The sequence below is a fragment of the Tamandua tetradactyla genome, chromosome 2 (genome assembly GCF_023851605.1).
Source record: "Tamandua tetradactyla isolate mTamTet1 chromosome 2, mTamTet1.pri, whole genome shotgun sequence".
In the NCBI taxonomy this organism is placed as follows: domain Eukaryota; kingdom Metazoa; phylum Chordata; class Mammalia; order Pilosa; family Myrmecophagidae; genus Tamandua; species Tamandua tetradactyla.
In genome coordinates, this window is record NC_135328.1 from 100421824 (window position 1) to 100442544 (window position 20721).

Sequence of the window (20721 nt, forward strand, 5' to 3'; positions counted from 1 at the left end):
ATGTTCACCAGAGGGTAACTTTGCAAAGAAGGATTTTAATTATCAAGTGGATAGGGTGACCCATTCTATGGATACCAGTCAGCCTCTTTCCCCAGCCACTCCTGTCATTACTGAATGTGTTTATGAACAAAGCATCCATGATGGTAGGAATTGAGGTTAGATGCATGGGTTCAGCAATATGGACTTCCACTCACCAAGGCAGTCCTGGCTACAGCCATTACTGAGTGCCTAATCTGCCAGCAGTAGTCACTAAAACAGCCCCCAATGTGTCATTGTTCCCCGAGGTGATCAACTTGCTTAACTTGTGGTAGGTGGACCATTTCCATCATGGTAGAGTCTGTATTTTGTTCCTCCTGGCATAGACACATATTCTAGATACAGGTTTGCCTGCCCTGTCCACAGTTCTTCTCCCAGAGCTATCATCTGTGGATTTACAGAGTGTTTATATTCCACACAGCATTGCTTATGATCAAGGAACCTACTTCATAGCAAATGAAGTGTGGAAATGGGTACATGCTCATGGAATTCACTGATCTTACTGGATTGATAAAATGGTGGAATGGTCTTTTAAAAACCCAATTACTGTACCAACTCGGTGGCAGAACCTTGCAGGGCTGGGGCAGTGTTCTCCAAGAGGCTGTATGTGCCCTAAATCATCATCCACGCTATGGTGCTGTTTCTGCCATAGCCAGTATTCATGGATCCAGGAAGCAAGAGGTGCATATGGGAGTGGCATCAATTACTATTATTCCTGGTGATCTACTAGAAATATTTTTCTTCCTGTCCCTGCGATATTATTCTCTGCTGGTCTGCAGGTCTTAGTTCCAAAAGGATTCCATTTAAATGGAAAGTGACTGCCACTTTGCCACTTTGGGCTCTTCTGCATCAACAGATAAAGAAGGAAATTACTAAACTGGTTGGGTAATTGATCGTGATTATGAAGGGGAAATAGAACTGCTCCTACACAATGGAGGTCAAGAAAAGTTTGCGTGGAATACAAGAGATCCCTTAGGACATCTTGTAGTACTACCATGCCTTATAATTAAAGTCGATGGAAAACTGCAAAAACCCAATCCAGGCAAGACTGCTAATTGCCCAGATCCTTCAGGAATGAAGGTTTGAGTCACCCCACCAAACAAAAAACCAAGGCCAATGAGGGTGCTTGCTGAGGGTAAAGGAACTATGGAATGGGTAGTGGAAGAAGGTAGGTATAAATGTGAGCTATGTCCATGTGACAAGTTGCAGAAATGAGGACTGTAATAGTTACGAGTATTTCTTCCCTTTTTTGTTAGGAATATCTCTATATATACATAAAACAAATGACTGTTTTCTTTCCTATCTTATCCACTTATCATATATATTGTATTACTATCATAAGCTTGAGGATATCAAGTTTAAGAGTGAATATTACCCATGGTCTTGCATCCTCTTCTGAGGAAAGCGTTAGGGTGCTTCTGGTTGTTTGCAGGACAGTTGAATTATGTTAGGTGAAAGTATGACTTGGTTATTTCAGAGTCTCTAAAAATAATCTCTTCATTTAGAGATTAAGTATGGTCTAAGGAGATGTGTATGGGTGCCAGGTTGACAAGGGGTAGATCATATTTTTTATTTCATATGTCAGCTTGGCCAGGTTGTGGTGTCCAGTTTTTTTGTCAGAGAAGCACTGGCCTGATTGCTAAAGAAGGGTAGTTCCTGTCTTAGTCAGTTGATTCCATCTGTGGCTGGTTCTGTCTACAATCAATAAAGGAGATTACCTTCAGCAGTGAGACAGGTTTCATCCCATCAATTGAAGGCCTTAACAGAATGCTGATTTCAGCAGTCAGAAAGAATTTCTCTTTTTACTTCACCAGCCAGCTTCTCTTCAGGGATTCAGTTATTTTCTTCCAAGGGGACCAGCAGGCATTTGTTGCAGTCCGTTAACTTGCCTGGACTCAAAACACCAAACTCTGCCTCCCATCTTAATGAATAACACCCAAAATCTTCACCACATTTCTTCCAGTCTTCATTTGTTGCTTTCCCCTGGGCCCCCTGGAGTTTTCCCCATGTATGCATAGTTCAGGGGTAAACATTTATGAACAGATTGTAGGGCTCACTACTTTCAATTCCCTCCTTCCAAGAATTTTCCCTCACTTTCCAGCCGTTCTAATCCCCCAAATTCTATGCTGTGATTTCTCCAGATTCTCCAGGGATTAATGTCTCTCTGATGGCATGGGAGATGGCCTCCAGGGATGAGTATGGCCCTGGTCCCATGGGATTAGCAGTGCCATCCTAACCAAAAGGGGAAAAGAAGTGTTAAGGTATCAGTGGCTGAGAGAGTTGAAATAAAGAGTCGAGAGACTACTCTGGCAGTCACTCTTATGCAAGCTTCAATTAGACATAGCTACCTACCATAACTTGCCAAACCCCAACCAAAACCATTCCAGCCAATCCTAAAGAACATCTAGGGCAATATATAAGATTCCACAAAGGTTGCATGCACTAGGGTAATTTTCAGAAACCTACAACCTCCAGGTGGGTCCCTGGATAGGAAAGTCCTGAAACCTAGAAAGGCCAGCCTCTCCAGAACATCAGCTACATCTATCTCTCTGCCCCATTTATTGACAGCCCCTTCCAAAATGAAAGAGTCAGAATGGGCATAGCCCACATACCCCTAAAGAGTGAGATAGAAAGATCAAAGGTGATGGTGGAGTTACACAGAGAAGGTAAGGTTTAACAAATGACTATGATTGCTGAATGGTATTGGTATTTCTTTTAGTTTCCAGTATCTTCGAGAAGTAAAAACCTAAAATTTTGGGATTGGAACCCATACCAAACTCTGAAATCTGTTCTGCAACTGATTGTTGTGATGTGTTTTGAAATATTGCTTTTTTGTATATATATTATTTTTCATAAAAAAGAAAAAAGGTCAATTGTGATGATAAAAAAATATTTATTCCTTCTAGCCTCCAATGTTCTGGAGCAGCTAGAAGGAAAAATGAGATGATGGTATGGTAGCCCGTGACAAACTCTGGGATCTGTCCTGTACATACTTGTTGAAGAATGCTTTGAAAACTACTCTTTTTTCTTTCTTTGCTTTGTATATATGTTATAATATACAATTAAAAAAGTAAAAAAAAAAAAAAAGTATCACACCCACAAATCTCACCTACTGCTCATCCTCTTTCAGTTGTAATCTCCCCTCCAGCCTGTTTTTGGTCAGTCTCCAGTGCCTTCAAATAACTGTTTTTTAAAAATTTTGTTGACAGTTTATAACCATTATTTGCAGAAAGGTCATTCCAGTACAAGATAATCTGCCATTAGTGGAAGCAGAAATGCCCCCCTCCCGTGTATTATTTTGAAGCAAATCCTAGACACATATTTCCTATTAAATATTTCAGTTGTATCTTAAAAAAAAAAAGACTCCTTTTATATAAATGCATAACTACAATAAAAATTTCCTACGTATCACCAAACATCTAGTCAAATTTCTTACTGTCCCATGAGTGCCATTGAGAATGTGGTAACTTTTAAGAATCATTTCAATTGGTAGTTTATAGTATTTAAAATATTTTCTTTTTCCCTGTATTCAGGTTCGTGACAATAAAAAACTAAGAGTAAATGCTGTTATTGCTCCCAGTAGTTCATATGCAGATAAAGCACCTTCAAGATCTCTGAACGAACTCAGGTAAGTCTTAAAATATTACTAGAAGTAACCTGTTACTATGAATATTGAATAAGTATTTTACCTCTTAAATATATATTAATTATGTCTTTGTCACATGAATGTTTATGTGGATCTCTCCTTAAATCTAGGCCCAGGATCAGACCTTGTTATTTTTAGTGTATTATGAAGTTGATGTCCTAAATTAGTGGAACATTATAGGACTGTTTAATAAAATATACTAAAATAGTTGGTTAGGTTTGGGAAAGTAAAATGGTAACTCATCACTTTATAATGCAAAAATAATCTCCAAAAGTACTAAGTATAAAAATCGCAGTTATAAAATTGTAAGTAACTTTTTAAACTTTGACACTCTAAATATAAAAGCAGTGGAAGAAAGAACAGATTGATAGTTTGTACTTGTAAAGAGCTTAAACTGTTTTGGCAAGGAAATAAATAATTTTAAAATGTAATAAAAAATGACTTTTTACTGTATCATTGTTAAATAATATATATATAATATGTTTATTGGCAACTTAACAACTTTCAGATTTTTTAAGAAGAAAAACTTAATAGATACTTTTTCTTTTAGACAATATGGATTTTTCTCTTATTTACGAGAGTTATTTGATGCACCTGATCCTGTAATGAGTTACCTTTGCTGTCAGTATCATATTCATGAAGTTCCTGTTGGAACTGAGAGAACCAGAGAAAGAATTGAACGGGTGAGAAAGAAAGTACTGAATTATTACCAAAAATGTACTTTTGTTCAACCTTAGCTTCAAGTCAGGCAACAAGTGTCAGAAATTTAAAGAAGTATGTTCTGTTGTATTAAGCCATGTGGAAGTTACTGTATGTTTTGTTTTTAATATGACAAAGCAGGGACTGTTGACTAATACTTTATGATAAGAGTGATGTGGAATTGACTAGAGTAAATTACCCTAAAGGGTAGTTCAGTAAAGTTAAAACCTGGGAAGTCACCTGGTACTCCTACTTGAATCCGATAATTCAAGTAGATAATTGAATTGGACAAAGATAATCCTATGTTCAAAAATTACATTACTGGTTTAATAATTTAAATTCTTGTATTCTAGATTGTCTTTCAGACAAATTATACCTTAAAATGAGGAGACTGGTATAGATCTGTTTCGATAAGTGCTCCCCTTCCTAAAGATTCCATTTAGGATTATCTCGTATAGAAATGACAGTGCTTTGTAGAATCTCTCTCTTTTGGCTAGTATAGCCGCAAAAGCTCTCATTAGTAAATGAGAGTTATATCCTGTTAATACTCCTTGAAATTTTCTTCCTACAAGTAATTTCCGTGACTCCAAACCACATAAATTGCTCTATCACAGGTGGCAACAGGAAAAAGATAGCTTTGGTACCAGTTTTTCCACAATACCGGGTTGTCATGTTAGTACTTCTTATAAGCATCTGGGAGCCAGTTTGTTCAAGTTTGCTAGCTGCCGGAATGCAGTATACCAGAAACAGAATGGCTTCCGAAAGGGGAATTTAATAAGTTGCCAGTTTACAGTTCTAAGTCTGAGAAGATGTCCCAATTAAACAAGTCTATAGAGATATCCAATCTAAGGCATCAAGGGAAAGATACCTTAATTCAAGAAGGCTGATGAAGTTCAGAGTTTGTCTCTCATCTGGAAGGGTACATGGTGAACACGGCATCATCTGCCAGCTTCTTCTCTTGGCTTCCTGTTTCGTGAAGCTCCCTGGGAGGCATCCTCCCTCTTAAAGGTCGCTGGCTCGTGGACTCTGCTTCTCGTGGCTGTCATTCTGTTCTGCTCTGCTCTTTCTGAATCTCTCTCTAAATCTCTTTCATAGGACTCCAGAAACTTATCAAGACCCACCCACATGGGTGGAGACATGTTGTCACCTTTTCCAGCTTAACAACCACTTGATTAAATCACATCTCCAAGGAGATGATCTGATTACAGTTTCAAACATACAATAGTGAATAAGGATTATTCTGCCTTTATGAAATGGAATTTAGATAAAAACATGGCTTTTCTAGAAACATACATCCTTTCAAACCAGCACACAGTTAGCCTTTTTTTTTTTTTGTCATCTTTAACAACAGGAATTTACTGGCTCACAGTTTTGAGGTTAGGAGAAGTACAAAAATTAGTTATCAGCCAGCCAACACTTTCTCACTGAAGATTGGCATTTGACTGCCTACGATCGTTGGGGTTCCTTCGCTTTCCCTTCACATGGCAATGTCTTCTTTCTCTTCCATGTTCTGTTGAATTCTGATTTTTTGCTGTTTCTGTGGCTTCTCTTCAATTACAGACTTAACTGCTGTTTATAACATTGGATTTATTAAAAAATGCATTTTAAATTTCTAATATCCAGTGTACATATGTCCCTAAGAATTCATTTGTAATTTAGGGGCTATCATACTTCTCTGACATAATATGGAAATATGAGCTCATTATCAACCCATTTTGCAAAAGCAAGTTAATTATCCTAAGTTTTCTCTTTCTTTTGATTAAAATTTATATCATAGTGTAATGATCATTTGGAGAAACCAAAAACAGAACTTCCATGTGGCTGTACCTCTCCTCTGCCTTCACTCACTTGGTTTTAGAAAAGAGGACAAGACTGTACGCATAGACCAAATCTATTGCTGTTGTGATTTCAGGGATAGGTAGGACTGTTGCTGAAAGCCTATAGAAAGATATGTAAAGGTTTACATAGCTTCAGTTTAGGACAGAAAAGAACCATTACTGCACTTGGAAAATCCTTTTGCTCTTTGAACAATGCTTCAAATTGAATTTTGATTTTTGTACATTTTTACTTTTTTCCACGGTCAGCTCTTTTTTTCTTGTTTATGAAAAATAACACAAAAAAAGCAATAAATTTCAAAGCACATCACAACAATTAGTTGTAGAACAGATTTCAGAGTTTGGTATGGGTTACAATTCCACAATTTTAGGTTTTTACTTCCACCTGCTCTAAGATACTGGAGACTAAAAGAAATATCATTATAATGACACAGCAGTCATACTTGTTTGTTAAACCCTACCTTCTCTGTATAATGCCACCATCTCTTTAGGGGTACCTGGGTTATGCCCATTCTAACTTTCTCATGTTGGAAGGGGCTGTCGATAATATGGGATAGGGGAATGGAACTAGTTGATATTCTGGAGAGGCTGGCTCCTCTGCATTCAAGGACTTACGTGATCTAGGGACCCTTCTGGAGGTTGTAGATTTCTGGAGAATTGCCCTAGTGCATAGAACCTTTGTAGAATCTTATATAATGCCCTAAGTGTTCTTTAGGGTGGGCAGGAATGGTTTTGGTTGGGGTTTGGCAAGTTACAATGACTAACTGAACCTGTGTAAGAGTGACCTCCAAAGTAGCCTCTTGACTCTATTTGAACTCTCTCAGCCACTGAAACCTTATTTGATATGCTGCTTTTCTCCCTGTTGGTCAGGATGGCATTGTTGATCCCACAGTATCAGGGCCAGACTCATCCCTGGGAGCATCTCCCTTGCCTCCAGGGAGACTTTCAATGTAACAGGGAGGGCAATGATTTCACTTACAGAGTTGGGCTTAGAGAGAGTGAGGCCATACCTGAGCAACAAAAGAGGTCCTCCAGAAGAAACTCTTAGGCAGACCTATAGGTAGTCTCAGCTTCTCTGCTATATATGTAAGCTTCACGAGAGCAAGCCTCAAGATCAAGGGTCTGGCCTATTGATTTGGGTCTCCCTAATGTTTGGCACTGTATCCAGGGTTTTCCTGGTGGTAAATCTGAATAGTTCGATATTTTTTCTCCCATCCCTCAAGGGACTGCCAATACCTTTTGCTTATCTGCTTAATATACTCTGAGATGTATCCAGGCATTTCATGATGGTATCCAGGATTAAAGGCCCTCATTCGTATCCTAGGCTGCCTGTGTTTGGTTTGTTTAAATGATCTATCCAGACAGTTTGAGTTAGATTATATGCTACAGAAAATTTAAGTTCAGGTACATAAACCTTTCTTCCTTTGGTCTCAAAGAGTGGACGAGGTTCTAAAATAATAGACAATGTCTTCCTTACTCCTGTTTCTGAATTACCGTAATCCCTACCTGATCGACTTCATTCTTATCTCTGAATACCAGGTTGTACTTATATAAAACAACAGCCTCTCAAAATCCAGAAATGACTGTTATCACTCTGGACTAAATGTGACTGCTGTAAGAGCTTACAATCTAGGCCTCTGTTTTCTTACAAATATTTTCTAAATGGGACCATGTAGTAATTTCTACCTTATTTTGCCTCACCAAATGTCCTACAGGTTCATTCAAATGTTGCACACCTCACAACTTCGTTCCTTTTCATCACAGCACAATATTTGATCATATGTATACACCATCATTTGCCAGTCTACTTTTAGTCAGTGCTTTCTTCGTATTTTCTTTTACTTTTAACATTTTAAGTTACCTAAGGAGCTATAACACTGCAGTTTGTACTTGAAAAATAACTTGGGAATTAATGGCTTGTTTTTTAAGTGGAATTAATTATTCTTCTTCCCTTCATCTCATTTCATATATTTTTTCATTAATCTTATTTTCTATAATCATTTTTTAATTGAATGTTTCTTATACCTTATAGTCCCAGTGTCCAAGTAAGTGTTATGTTGTATATAAATACTCTATAAATTATAATGAGATCTTTTCAAACATGTGAATTATACAGTAAAGCCAGGCTGAGTACCTCAAGCAGGTATATCTGGTATGCCCCTGACATTATCTTGACCATCTTTCAGAAGATGTAAAAACCTTTGTTGAGGAAATTTACTGCCTTCTTATCCTTGATCCTTCTGTTTCAGGTCTAGATAAAGATAGTAACAGCTGTATTTCTTCATTAGAATACAGCACTGTTTCTTCTTTAGTGTATACGTTTTTCCTTATCAAATCAACATTTAGTCTCTCTGATAATGATTATACCCTATTTATGGAATTTTTTTCTCATTCCTTCTAAGACTCTCCCTTTGGGTTAAACTGTGTTGTTGACCTCCTTAGCCTAAGATGTTCTTTTTTGTAGGAGTGCCCTATCCTCTATCTCTGGCAGCACAAATCCAGTTTAAACCGTGAAAACATCGTGTTTGTTTCTATGAACTCTTGCAAGGCGAATCTCATCCCGTCTTTCCTTTTATTCCAAATATTGCAACATTTATGTATGCCAACAATATTTATGTATGCCAGTTTATACTCCATGAATCATGTGCTTAAATATGTCTTAACTCATCACTTACACTTTGAACTTCTGTAGGGAAATTAGCCGTAGTATTGGTTATGGACTCTTAGAATTGGAAAAGCCTGCATCATAATAGCCTGTTTGTTCTTCATAAATATACAGAAACAGATAGAATAATGTTATAGTGTTAAGAATGTTAAGTTTTGAAACCTTTTTTTTTCTTTACAAGTTCTTGAGAGAAAGGATCTCCAGGAAAGATTGCAAAAAAAAGCCTTTGAAATCCTTGAAAAATGTAATGTTTCTGTTAAAATATTCTCCCAAATATTTAGGAGTCAAATATAAAATTATGCATCTTTAAACGGTATAACTGAGAGGAAGAAAGAGTAAATGTCTTCTCCGAGCTAGTACAGTTATATCTACTGGGCACTCGGTTCCTGGTGTCTTTTCTTTAAATGTAACAAGACATCAGAAAATATACTCACTTGGGAGAGATTATGTAATGAAAAAAGGTAGAGCAGACTTTTAGTTGCTTTGTTTTTTTCCTAATACCCGGAAATGAATCAGCAACCATTTTGGATAAGTTTTTTTTTTTTTCCACATCGGCAGGCACCGGGAATCAAACCCGGGTCCTCTGGCATGGCAGGTGAGCATTCTTGCCTGCTGAGCCACCGTGGCCCACCCTTGGATAAGTTTTTTAAAAAGCCAAGTATGTCTATTGTATTTTAATCTTTCAAAATTTACCTGTTTTTTTTTTATTCATCTGAAACATAACAGTTATTAGATTTGCACTGATGCTTGTTTTACATTGTAGGTAATACAGGAAACCCGATTAAAACAAATTTATACAGCAGAAGAAAAGTATGTGGTGAAAACTTCTTTTTATTCAAACAAAGTTATTTCTAGTAACACATCGCTAAAAGTAGCCCAGTTCCTCACAGTCACGGTGGATCTAGAGCAGAGAAGACACTTAGAAGAACAGCTGAAGGTTGGTAAATTTGATCTGTATTAGAAAGGAATATTAACTGAATTTATAATACTTCATCTAGAACCTGTTTCAAAAATACTGTTAATTTTGAATCTTCCGTAGGAAATTAATAGAAAATTACAAGCAGTGGATTCAGGATTGATTGCCTTACGTGAAACAAACAAGCACCTAGAACACAGAGACAACGAACTTAGGCAAAAGAAGAAGGAGCTTCTTGAAAGAAAAACCAAGAAAAGACAACTAGAACAAAAAATTAGTTCCAAACTAGGAAGGTATCTTTCAGACTATTTGCAGGGGAGGGAGGTATAAAGAATGACAATACAGTTATTACAACCATGTTTTGTAATACTCTCTCTTTGAAACTTTATTCGTACTACCCAAACCAGAATGTTATTTACCAGGGAAAAAGGGAGGCAAGTCTCTGTCTTCCTTTATTCGTACTACACAAACCAGAATGTTATTTACCAGGGAAAAAGGGAGGCAAGTCTCTGTCTTCCTTTATTCGTACTACACAAACCAGAATGTTATTTACCAGGGAAAAAGGGAGGCGAGTCTCTGTCTTCCTTAAATCATCTGTTCTGGTCTCTAGACCTTTTTGTATACCTTAAAAACTATTGAGTGCCCAAATAAGTTTTGTTTATATGGGTTTATAGCTATTGATATTTGTAAGATTAGAAATTAAAACTGAGAAGTGTTTAAAATATTAATTCATTTTAAAATAACCTATTATGAGTTAATTTTTTTATGAAAAATAACTTTTAAATACAAAAAATTTAGTGAGAAGAATGATGTTATTTTACGTTTTTGCATATCTCAATGACTGGCTTTGTTGAAGACAGCTGGATTCTATCATATTGCTTCTGCATCGAGTCTGTTGTAAGATAATGTTTCAGTTGTAGTATATGAAGGAAATCTGGCCTCGTGCAGATATGTAGTTAGAAAAGAGAGTATATTAATAGTTTTTTTTTTCAGATAACTGTGGATATAGTCTTCCTTAATACTACATCAGAACTTGGGAAGATGTAGTTTCTAAGGTTAATTGCAGCATAGAATCTGAAGCTATGTCATTATACTTGTGTACTCTGTAACCTTAAAATCCTTTGCATTTTAAGTGGATCTTTTATCTATGTTTGATTTTGTAAAACGGCACACATTGGTCATTTGGAAAATATTATGTAGTAAGTGATGTAGATTTTTCAAATGACATTTTATTATATAATGTCAAAAAAAATCATACTGATCACTCTTCAGAAAAGCCTTTAAGACTTGAGAAGCATGGCTCTTAGTTCACAGTGGATCACTGAGATTTTTTCAAAATTCTAATTTTCACCTGAAAGCTTAAATTTTATCATAGGCAACAAATACTATTAGTTATTTTCCTTCAGATGACAAGCTGATTTCCATTGATTTTTGAAGGGAAAAAATATCTGTCAAATACCCAAGTCTGAATAGCCATAGTTCGTCATTCTTTCAACTAAAACTGGTGTTACATGAAAAAAGTATTATGTTACTCCCAACATAGTCACACAAGGACTTTTCCTTAACATAAGCATTGCTCTTTGTTAAACAGCAGAAGTGCTTTCTCAGTGCTGCATATTCTCCATTTCATCACACAGAATATTAATACAAACTCAAGATTTGAGAGTCATAAAATTAACTTTTACTTTATCATCAAAGACATTAAGTGAAACCAGCTTTGTAATTATTTTTATCTTTGATTACATGGCAATGAAGACTCCAATGACTGCTAGTACAATTTGGTGATGTTGCCTTGATTCCTTCTAAAGCACTTGTGTTTTTGCTGACCACTGCTTTTGCGCCACCAGTGCAAAGGTCAAAGCAGTGAGAAGGTCAGATGATGTCTTATTACCATGAAATAAATTTTGCCTCAGGGACCCAAAGGGATCTGTGGACCATACTTTGAGAATCACTGCCCTAGGTAAATGTCCAGGACAGTGTGTCCATTGAGTTTGGAATTTATTATAACAAACATTATAATAAACTGCTTATCATCTCATTAGTTCTGAAAGAAAGTAAAAATTAATTAGGGTATCTAGTCTATGGGAACAGAAAATGGTTTCCAGTCTCAAGGTTTTTCCCCCATCTTACCTTAACACAAGCCAGACCTTCTTGTTGTGTTCTTTTATATACTTCCTGCCTATTGAATAAAGATTATATTCAATCTTGAATAAAGATTATATTCAATAGGCAGGAAGGATATAGATATACTATAACCAGTCTTTAGTGATAGATCTCATTGCCTTGAGTAATGTCTAAGTTTACCTTGATTTAATACACTATGTACTCTAAACACATTCATACTTTAAATATATTTGAAATATATTAGGAAAATTTGTTCCATAAGGGAATTTAATTTTTTTTTTATAGTTTTTTTTTTTTTACATGGGCAGGCACTGGGAATCGAACCCGGGTCCTCGGGCATGGCAGGCAAGCACTCTTACCTGCTGAGCCACTGTGGCCTGCCTGAATTTAAATTTTAAAGCAAGTAATTTCCTATTAACTTTTATTTTAAAAAGTTAATTTATATTATATAATATAAACATAATTTATATTAAGTTTATTTTAAAAGTTAATAATAGTGTATCTTGGTTGCTTAAAGCAAGATGTGTATGTTTAGTCTAGCTTCTTAGAATTTTTTTTTCAACTTCAAGCCTTCATCAAAACCGTTACCTTTGCTTCATTCTTATTGCCAATCATCTATAAGACGTTTAACCTTTTACTGTGCAACTGTTGTATTGAACTCATTGTTTAAAACTAAACTCTTTCCTCAAATTGTTTTCTTCTTGCCAATTCACACATTTTTTTTTTCTGGCAGTGCTCTAAATTTTGTAGCCATATCATTCTTGGAGTAATCTGGTGTTATTTTTGGTTTTTTTTTTTCCTTTTATTTGTTCCCTGTACTTGGTGGTTTATAATTGTTAATTCTTGCAGTGTAATGATTTCTTATCTATTACCAACCCTGTCTCAAACCTTCAGCTATTCACTTTGGAATACCTCAGTTGTGACCCAATTAGTGATCTCTCCTTAACAGTTCCCTCTCCATTTAGTTTATCCAGAATTTTTCTGCCCCATTCAAGAGTATCTCTTTTGGCTTTAACACAGTTTTTCCAAATCTTCTTTCACTCTACACATTCTGTTATCTCCCCACTCCGCCAGCAGTCTCTTCCATGACCCATACAGATCACTCTATACAGCACCCACTGAGCTTATTCCTTCTTGTTTTTTATTGCTTCCATACTTTGTTGTTGCTGGTTGCCTAGAGGCAACACGTTGTAGTGAGCATGGACTTCGGTGTCAACACAAATCTATCACTTCATCTCTGTGCTTCTCTGAGACATGTCTTCATGTCATATTAACTTAAGATTGTTGCATTACCTTTTCATTCTGTTTTATATCTATTAATCAGACCTCCCCAGTTGAACTCCTTAAGGACAGAGACTATTTCAGAGTAAACAATAATAATAACAGCTAATAGTTATTGATCAGTACAGGCCAGGCACTATTCCAAGTGTATTACCTTTTTTAATCTTTACCACAGCCAAATGGTAGAAATATTATCTCCAATTTTTTTCCTCAAATGAGGAAACTTAAGCTAAGAAGAGTAACTTGTGCAGAGTTACAATGCTCATTAGTGGCATAAAATGATTATTTAATCTAGGAGCTAGCACTTTATACATCTCTGTATCATGCTAAATAGCTCTTAAAACTACAGGGGACTTAAGAATTTGGGCTCAGTCTTTGTGTTTAACTAATTTCCACATCATTTTGTGATTCATACAGTTTAAAGCTGATGGAACAAGATACTTGCAACCTTGAAGAGGAAGAGAGAAAAGCAAGTACTAAAATCAAAGAAATAAATGTCCAAAAAGCAAAACTTGTTACTGAATTAACAAGCTTGATAAAGGTAAGGCGTTTTCTTGATTGGAGTCATGTTTCTTATAGTGAATAGATAAGACAAAATAGTAACATCATTTGTGGGCTTTATTTGAAAGGGGAAGGAGTCTAAATTAGGGGTTTTTGTGTTTTTAACAATTAACTAAACGAAATTTTTTTCATCAGTTTCAGGTTGTTTCATTGCTTGACATTTCCTGTTACAAGTCATTAAATAGGTTAAACACTCATTGGGCTAAATTATTGTATTTTGGATGACTGGAATACACAGGAGAACATCTTTTTAAAAATTATTTTATAAGAAATAGTTAAAAAGAATTATCATTAAGATGTCAGTCACATTGGAGAATGTTAACTAATTCATGGTTCATAATTTTTTGTTGTTAAAAACTGTATTAATTTCATTTTAAAACATAGGTAACATAAAAACTAAACTCTTAGGGGTTTTTTTTTGTTCCTAGATTTGTACTTCATTGCATATACAAAAAGTAGATTTAATTCTTCAGAATACTACTGTGATCTCAGAGAAGAACAAATTAGAATCAGATTATATGGCTGCATCTTCACAACTACGTCTCAGAGAAGTAAGATTTTTAATCCCTTTATTTTGGGGTTCCAGTCTCAGACTAGTTTGAAAATTATATATTGGCTATTGTCACTTTCACTGTGCAACGTGTTATTATATGCTACTTAATTTACAAATTTGATGCATACTGCAGCTGAGGGAGCAATACTTAAGCCATTTGTACTATTCATTTCATGTTATTTAAATAAATAATCAAAAAGGAGAAATCAGAGTATCTGATTTAGTCACTGAAAACCGGAGTCCAGTGTCTACTTTTTAAACCCATATGAATTATAGTTGCTTACATCACCAAGCAACAACTAATGGTGTTAATTATAGTTTGTACATCCCATGAAGTAAATTGTAGATGGCCTTAGTGTATAATTTCATTATTATTGTTTTATAACATTTAATATTCCATATATATATATGTATCTTGTGTTGAACTGATAAACACTGAAATATTGTGGGGAAAATGTGGTATGCTAAATTAAATCTAAAAAAGAGCTAGCAAGCAGGATGGTAATGAGTGACATAGTTTTTTAATCTCTGCAAATCTTTTCCCAAAAATAAAGACCAATTAGGGTAACATAACAAACTACAACGAAAGTGGACAACATGTACAAAATAACGAAGTGCCAGGGTAACTCTGTGAATTCCACAAGACCACAGAGTCAGGTCAAATCAGCAACAGCATCAAGACCAGCATGGTATCAGTTACTATGTGGCAAGAAGCAGAGGAGAGGCTCAGAGAACCCAAAAATCAACTCACCAGTAGATACGCACCTGTTAAAGGGAGGAAGTTCCACTAGCTATAGAAAGCTCAGCAATCACTTTAAGAGCAATCCAAATCGGGAGGCAGCTATGTAGACTCCTGAAAGGTTGGATTGTACTGGAGTGGTCTGGGAAAGAACTAAAACTTTATGATGGGTAAGGAAGACAGAAAAATACCTACTCTGTGGTTACATGTCTGACAGTATACCTAAGGCACAACTCTCTGAAAGTGGCAGAAGGGAAATAGTATTAGCAAAGTATATTTACTGATTATCTTGAAGGTACTATCTGGAAATAAAAGAATATTACTTCAGATTAGATCCTTTGGGAGAAATTGTTGAGGGAGAAGTTACTACCACTCCCATATTGTCTATAATGGGGAATCAGAAGACTTTCCCAAAAAAGATAGTAAGTACCTAAGGATATTAGTTGAGGTGTTTTCACAAAGATAACTGTTAGAATAATAATAGAAGCCTTCCTAAATATATTAGAAGATATACAAAGAAGGAGGGAGAGGAGAAGACAGGGAAACACCATATAGCTAAAGATTACATTTTTTTATGTGTGTGTGTGACACAAAAAAGTCAAAATAATGACAAGAATTAAATCCAAACATCAATCATATCATTAAGTGTAAATGGATATAACTCCTCTATAAAAAGGACAAGATTTTCAAAGTAAATTTCAACACTGTGCTGTGTACAAAAGTACACTAACAGAAAAATAAAGAAAAGTTGAAAATGAAAGGATATGAGCACAAGGAAACTTTTTGGATAGAAATGTTATAGTTAAATGAGATTGTTTACACAGCCCTGTAAATTTGCTCCCAAACCCTGAATTGTACACTTAAAATAAGTATGTCAATTGTATGTTTCGCAAATTATACATCAATAAAATTGTTAAATAAAAAGTTGATGGACAAAGGTATACCAGAAAAGTAGAGATAAAAAGAAAGCTTGAACATCTCAGTATGCTCCTGTGGCAATATATCTATCATATATTGTTAGGTGAAAAAGCAAAGTATCTATACTATGTTGCCGTTTTGCAAGAAAGGTTGGAAAGTGGGAGGAGGGAGTAGTAAAGGACAAGGTTAAAAGCTGCACTCATTTCTAGAACATTTCTTGCTTTGGAGCCATGCAGCCATTTTACCAATGAAACAAAATTTTTTTTTTTACAAGCAAAATTAAATAGCAAACGTAAAATGAAACAAATGATTTATGTATTTTGAGTTAGCAACATTACCTCACAGAGCAAATCTTTCTAAGTAACTTTAAAGCACAATAATTTTTAAAACAAAAATCACATTTTATTTAGCTTGAAATAAATTGTACAAAATGGACTTTCTTCACAAAAATAATAGCAGTATTTTCTGTATTATTCCTAGATAAACCACAAAACATTTATTTTTGTAGATTTGCTTATAAATCAAGATAAGACAATAGATATAGTCATGGAAATAGAAGAAAGTAGACATCAGCTGTCAGTATCCATGGCCTCTGATTCTCTTATTCATGAAATACAAATGCTTAGTATATCCTTGCTAAAAAGTTTTTGAAAGATATAGTCTCTAAAATGGATTGTAAAAAATCAGCAACCAGAAGTAGAAAAAGGCATTCAAACTTTAACTGTAACTTTGTACCTTTAGGTTCATTTAATAAAGACAAAATTAACAATGAAATTCTTGCTTGGCAAGCACAGTTTTCCTCACCTGTCCAATCCAAAATTTTAACAACATATTTAAAACTCCTATTAGTTAAGGGTCAATCATGAATCTCCTTGTAATATTTCACAACTCCTCAAAATTTATGTGTTCAAAATACAGATAACTGTTCTGATAATCTGACAGTTGGATCCATGGTGATGATTAATGTTATTTCTAAAATAACCAAAATAATTCCAGAGTGCCACTAACAGAGTCATAGAAAAACGAAATGTGTTTTGTTCCGTGTAAAGCACAGTAATTTGATTCTAAGGACAAAAAGAATTGCAAAAAAAAAAAATTTTGTACTGTTTTTAATCAGTCATGTTATTATTAATATTTGTAGTGTTATTCTAAAAAGTCATATTAAAGGATAAAACATAAGTTATTATGTTAATATCATTAGTAACTATGAATTTCAACATGAAAGAGATTCAAATATAGAACAAGTGAGATAAGTATGTGCATACTTAGGAGATATTGCTAGTTTGATTCTAAACCACTGAAGTAAAGCAAATATTGCCATAAAGTGAGTTGCATGAATTATTTGTTTCCCAGTACATATAAAAGTTATGTTTATGCTACCCCAAATAGTCTTTTAAATGAGCAGTAGCATTATGAAAAAAAAATATATATATATATATACACATACTTTAATTAAAATGTGATACAGGCATGAAGTGAGGACACGCTGATGGAAAAATGGCACTGATAGACTTGTTCAATGCAAGGTTGCCACAAACCTTCAATTTGTAAAAAATGCAGTATTTGCAAAGTATAATAAAACAATGCACAATAAAACTTGTTTGGCTCTAATAAAAACCTTGAAATCTTCAATTTGCATTGAAAATATCAGAATGAACTAATAATGTACTTTCTCTAAAAGAAAAAATATATGTATTTCCTAGCTCTGTTGACTAAAAGACCTAGATTGTGGTATTTAAATACCATTTCCAGGTGGGCCATGGTAGAGTTCTTGCCTGCCATGCTAGAGACCCAGGTTTTGATTCCCGGTGCCTGCCCATGCAAAAAAAAAAAAAAAAAAACTTTAATACCATTTCTCACTAAAGTGGCCCACTGAAGAAATGGCTAATTTCTAGGTCTAGGGAAAGAAATGTTCAAGATTAGCCTAGTTCATTTTGTCATACCAGAAAGCAAAAAGAAGTTATCAAAAACTACTCTGTTGTATCAACAGGACTCAAGCCAATTTGAAGGACCTCCTTCTGGCCAAAGAGGAGACAAACAATGGATTGAAACATACTAAATATGTCTAAATCTGCGAATTCATTAAAGACATTCAAAAATATTGAAGTTATTGGTCACCTCTGGAGAATGTTAGAAAACCAACTTGTGAAAAAGAATGAGCTAGTAGGATAAATAAGTAAATGATAGTTTCTCTTGATTTAAGTTTGCTAAGCTGGTCAAAGCAGAGACCGCAAAATAGCATTGGCATTAACAATGGCAATTTATTAGCTTATAAACTTACAGTTTGGAGGCTGAGAATGTCCAAATCAAGGCAGTGCTTTCTTCCTGACATGGCTGCCAGCTATTCTGGATTCTTGTCACATGGCAAGGCAAATGGCAGCATCTGCTGGTCTCTCCCTTCTCTTCTGGACTTACTGGGTTTAGTTGCTTCCAGCTTCTTGCTTCCATGGCTTTCTCTGTCTTTGAATTTCATCCTGATAAGAGGTGGGCCACACCTTAACTGAAGTAACTTCATCAAAAAGTCTTACTTAAAATGGAATCACATCCACAGTAATGGATTAGGTTTAAGAGTATGTTTTTCTGGAGTACATACAGTTCCAGACCACACACTTTGAGGAAGTATTCCAGCTAATAAATGGAAAGGAATAGTAATATTAGAATATCACCACTTTGCAGCTGTTAATGAATGACTCACATCAGCTGCTATTGTCACAGAAAGATAGCTAGATGATTTATGTGTATTCTAATGCAAGGACATACCACCTATGAAATATTCTTGCCAAATAACCAAATATCAACCTGATTAATCCTCTAGAACAGGGATTCTCTATCCCAGGTCTACTGACACCTTGGCCCAGAATAATCTTTTTATGGGGGGCTGTCCTGTGTACTGTACAATGGTTAGTAGCATCATTGTCCTCTGTCTGCTAGATGCCAGTAGCAGGTGCCCTCTCCTCCATAGTTGTGACAACCAAAATGTTTCCAGACATTGCCAAATGTTGATACCTTGATTTTGGACTTGTAGCCTCTCAAACTGAGATAATACAATCCGATTGTTTAAGTCAAAACCATTGTATGTTATTTGTCCTAACACCCCTGGTGAACTAAGATAGCATTCTTAGAAAATATAGGTAGAAATTTTAGAAAATATAGACTAAAAAACTGCATACACGACTGAAAAGGTTAAATCATTGTAGTGTAATCGTTCCCTTATTCTGAAGCCAGCTTCCTGGAAAAGCTTATGGCTAGAAATAATTGGAAAAATAAGAATTTTGCCAGTAGATGAACAGCTTGGGATCAAACAAACACAAATAGCCACAGAGAACCAAAGGTCAAGTTCGATATTCTAGGATTGGCTAGTTCTTGAGCAAAGGAAGAGGGCTCAAGTACCCCAAATTTCTTTCCCCTCCCCTCCCTGACTAAAAAAGAAGGGAAAAAAAGGAGAGGGTGGGCGATGGAATGATATCAAGGGTTATCCTGAATATGTACAAGGTATCCAGCAAATTAAACCAGATAGAACCCAAACTAGCTGCTGAAGGAGAGCCTCATCCATGCTTCTAGAGGCCATGCATGCTGAAGTTACCTCATCTATTGAACTTATGAACCCAGTTGTTTAGCCTAGGAAAAAGTATTACAGTAGAGATTTATATCATGCAGATACTATATGGAACTTGAAATGTAGTACCACAATGTAATATATGATCCTAGTGCCTGAAGTTTTATGAAGTATTAAATCTCGATGGTTTTGCAGTAAGTGCTCTCCCATACTTTGACATGGTAAGAGTTACTCTTCCAGCAGTTCACATGGATGCACTAAGATTAGGTGTAAACAGAGTGCTCTCTTATGATCAATTATGTTTGTAGTAGCAGAAATACTAATATTTTGAATAGAGCTGACTGCTGTGTTTCTAGATGGTAGGAATATTTCTTGGGAGGAGGTTTTCAGTCTTTGAATCATTGTTGGGTTTTTTTTGTTTGTTTGTTTATTTTTAACAAAGATGGCCACATCATACTGCCAATAGAAATAATCTCTGATTATTTTATAGCTTCTTGTCCCTTTAGATTTTGTTACCTGGAAACAGTACCAAATCAGTTCTTAGCCTCTTAACAACTTCATCTGTGCCTAAGCTAAAGTATGTTATAATGAATTTAACATTAAAAATCTTGTAATTGAATATTCATCTTTGTTATCCAGAAAGCACAAATAACCCTAAACTAACTCAGTATGTATTGTTTTGATTATATTTTAATAATGCATAATTTCCCAACACATTTGCTTAATTTGAAAGTTAATTGGAAAAACTCTGCTTAGTACATTTTAATTCTCTTTTGGTCCTTGTTCCTCCTACCCTGTCCTTTGCCCAATTCAGCCTTTAATTACCACCCAAATCTAGAACTGTGAAACCTAATTGCTGTGGCCATACGTGACCTTGCTTTTTGCCAATTTTGTACTCATTTACCTGCCAGAAAAATTGTTCTCATTCGTCCTTTTAATATATTCTGCTGCAGTGATTTTCTGTTCTTTATTTTACATGATCCAAATCTCTGCAGCAGTCTAGTGTCAATGCCCAACTCCCAGTCTTCTTTATCATGCTTGGTTATTACATTGTAACCTTCTTGCCATTGCTTACTGTTACCTCTGTACCTTTCCCATATTGTTTCCCCACACCTTTGCCAGTCCAAGTCTATTGCTCCTTTCAAAACTAGAACACCGCTACACACATACACACACACACACACAGTTTTAC

General features: G+C 35.3%; 1 protein-coding gene across 4 annotated transcripts in view; it reads left to right on the forward strand.

Annotated features, from left to right (window-relative positions):
• SMC5 (structural maintenance of chromosomes 5) overlaps positions 1 to 20721 on the forward strand; it is a 135617-nt gene that overhangs the window by 101842 nt on the left and 13054 nt on the right. For all 4 annotated transcript variants that reach the window (XR_013170486.1, XM_077148414.1, XM_077148411.1 and 1 more), the window contains 6 exons: positions 3570 to 3664; positions 4233 to 4365; positions 9645 to 9818; positions 9921 to 10090; positions 13620 to 13743; positions 14192 to 14314. Coding sequence is in view for 3 of the 4 variants with exons in the window: in XM_077148414.1 (XP_077004529.1) it covers positions 3570 to 3664; positions 4233 to 4365; positions 9645 to 9818; positions 9921 to 10090; positions 13620 to 13743; positions 14192 to 14314 (819 nt within the window). In the remaining variant the exon portion in view is untranslated. The remainder of the gene's footprint in view (positions 1 to 3569; positions 3665 to 4232; positions 4366 to 9644; positions 9819 to 9920; positions 10091 to 13619; positions 13744 to 14191; positions 14315 to 20721) is intronic.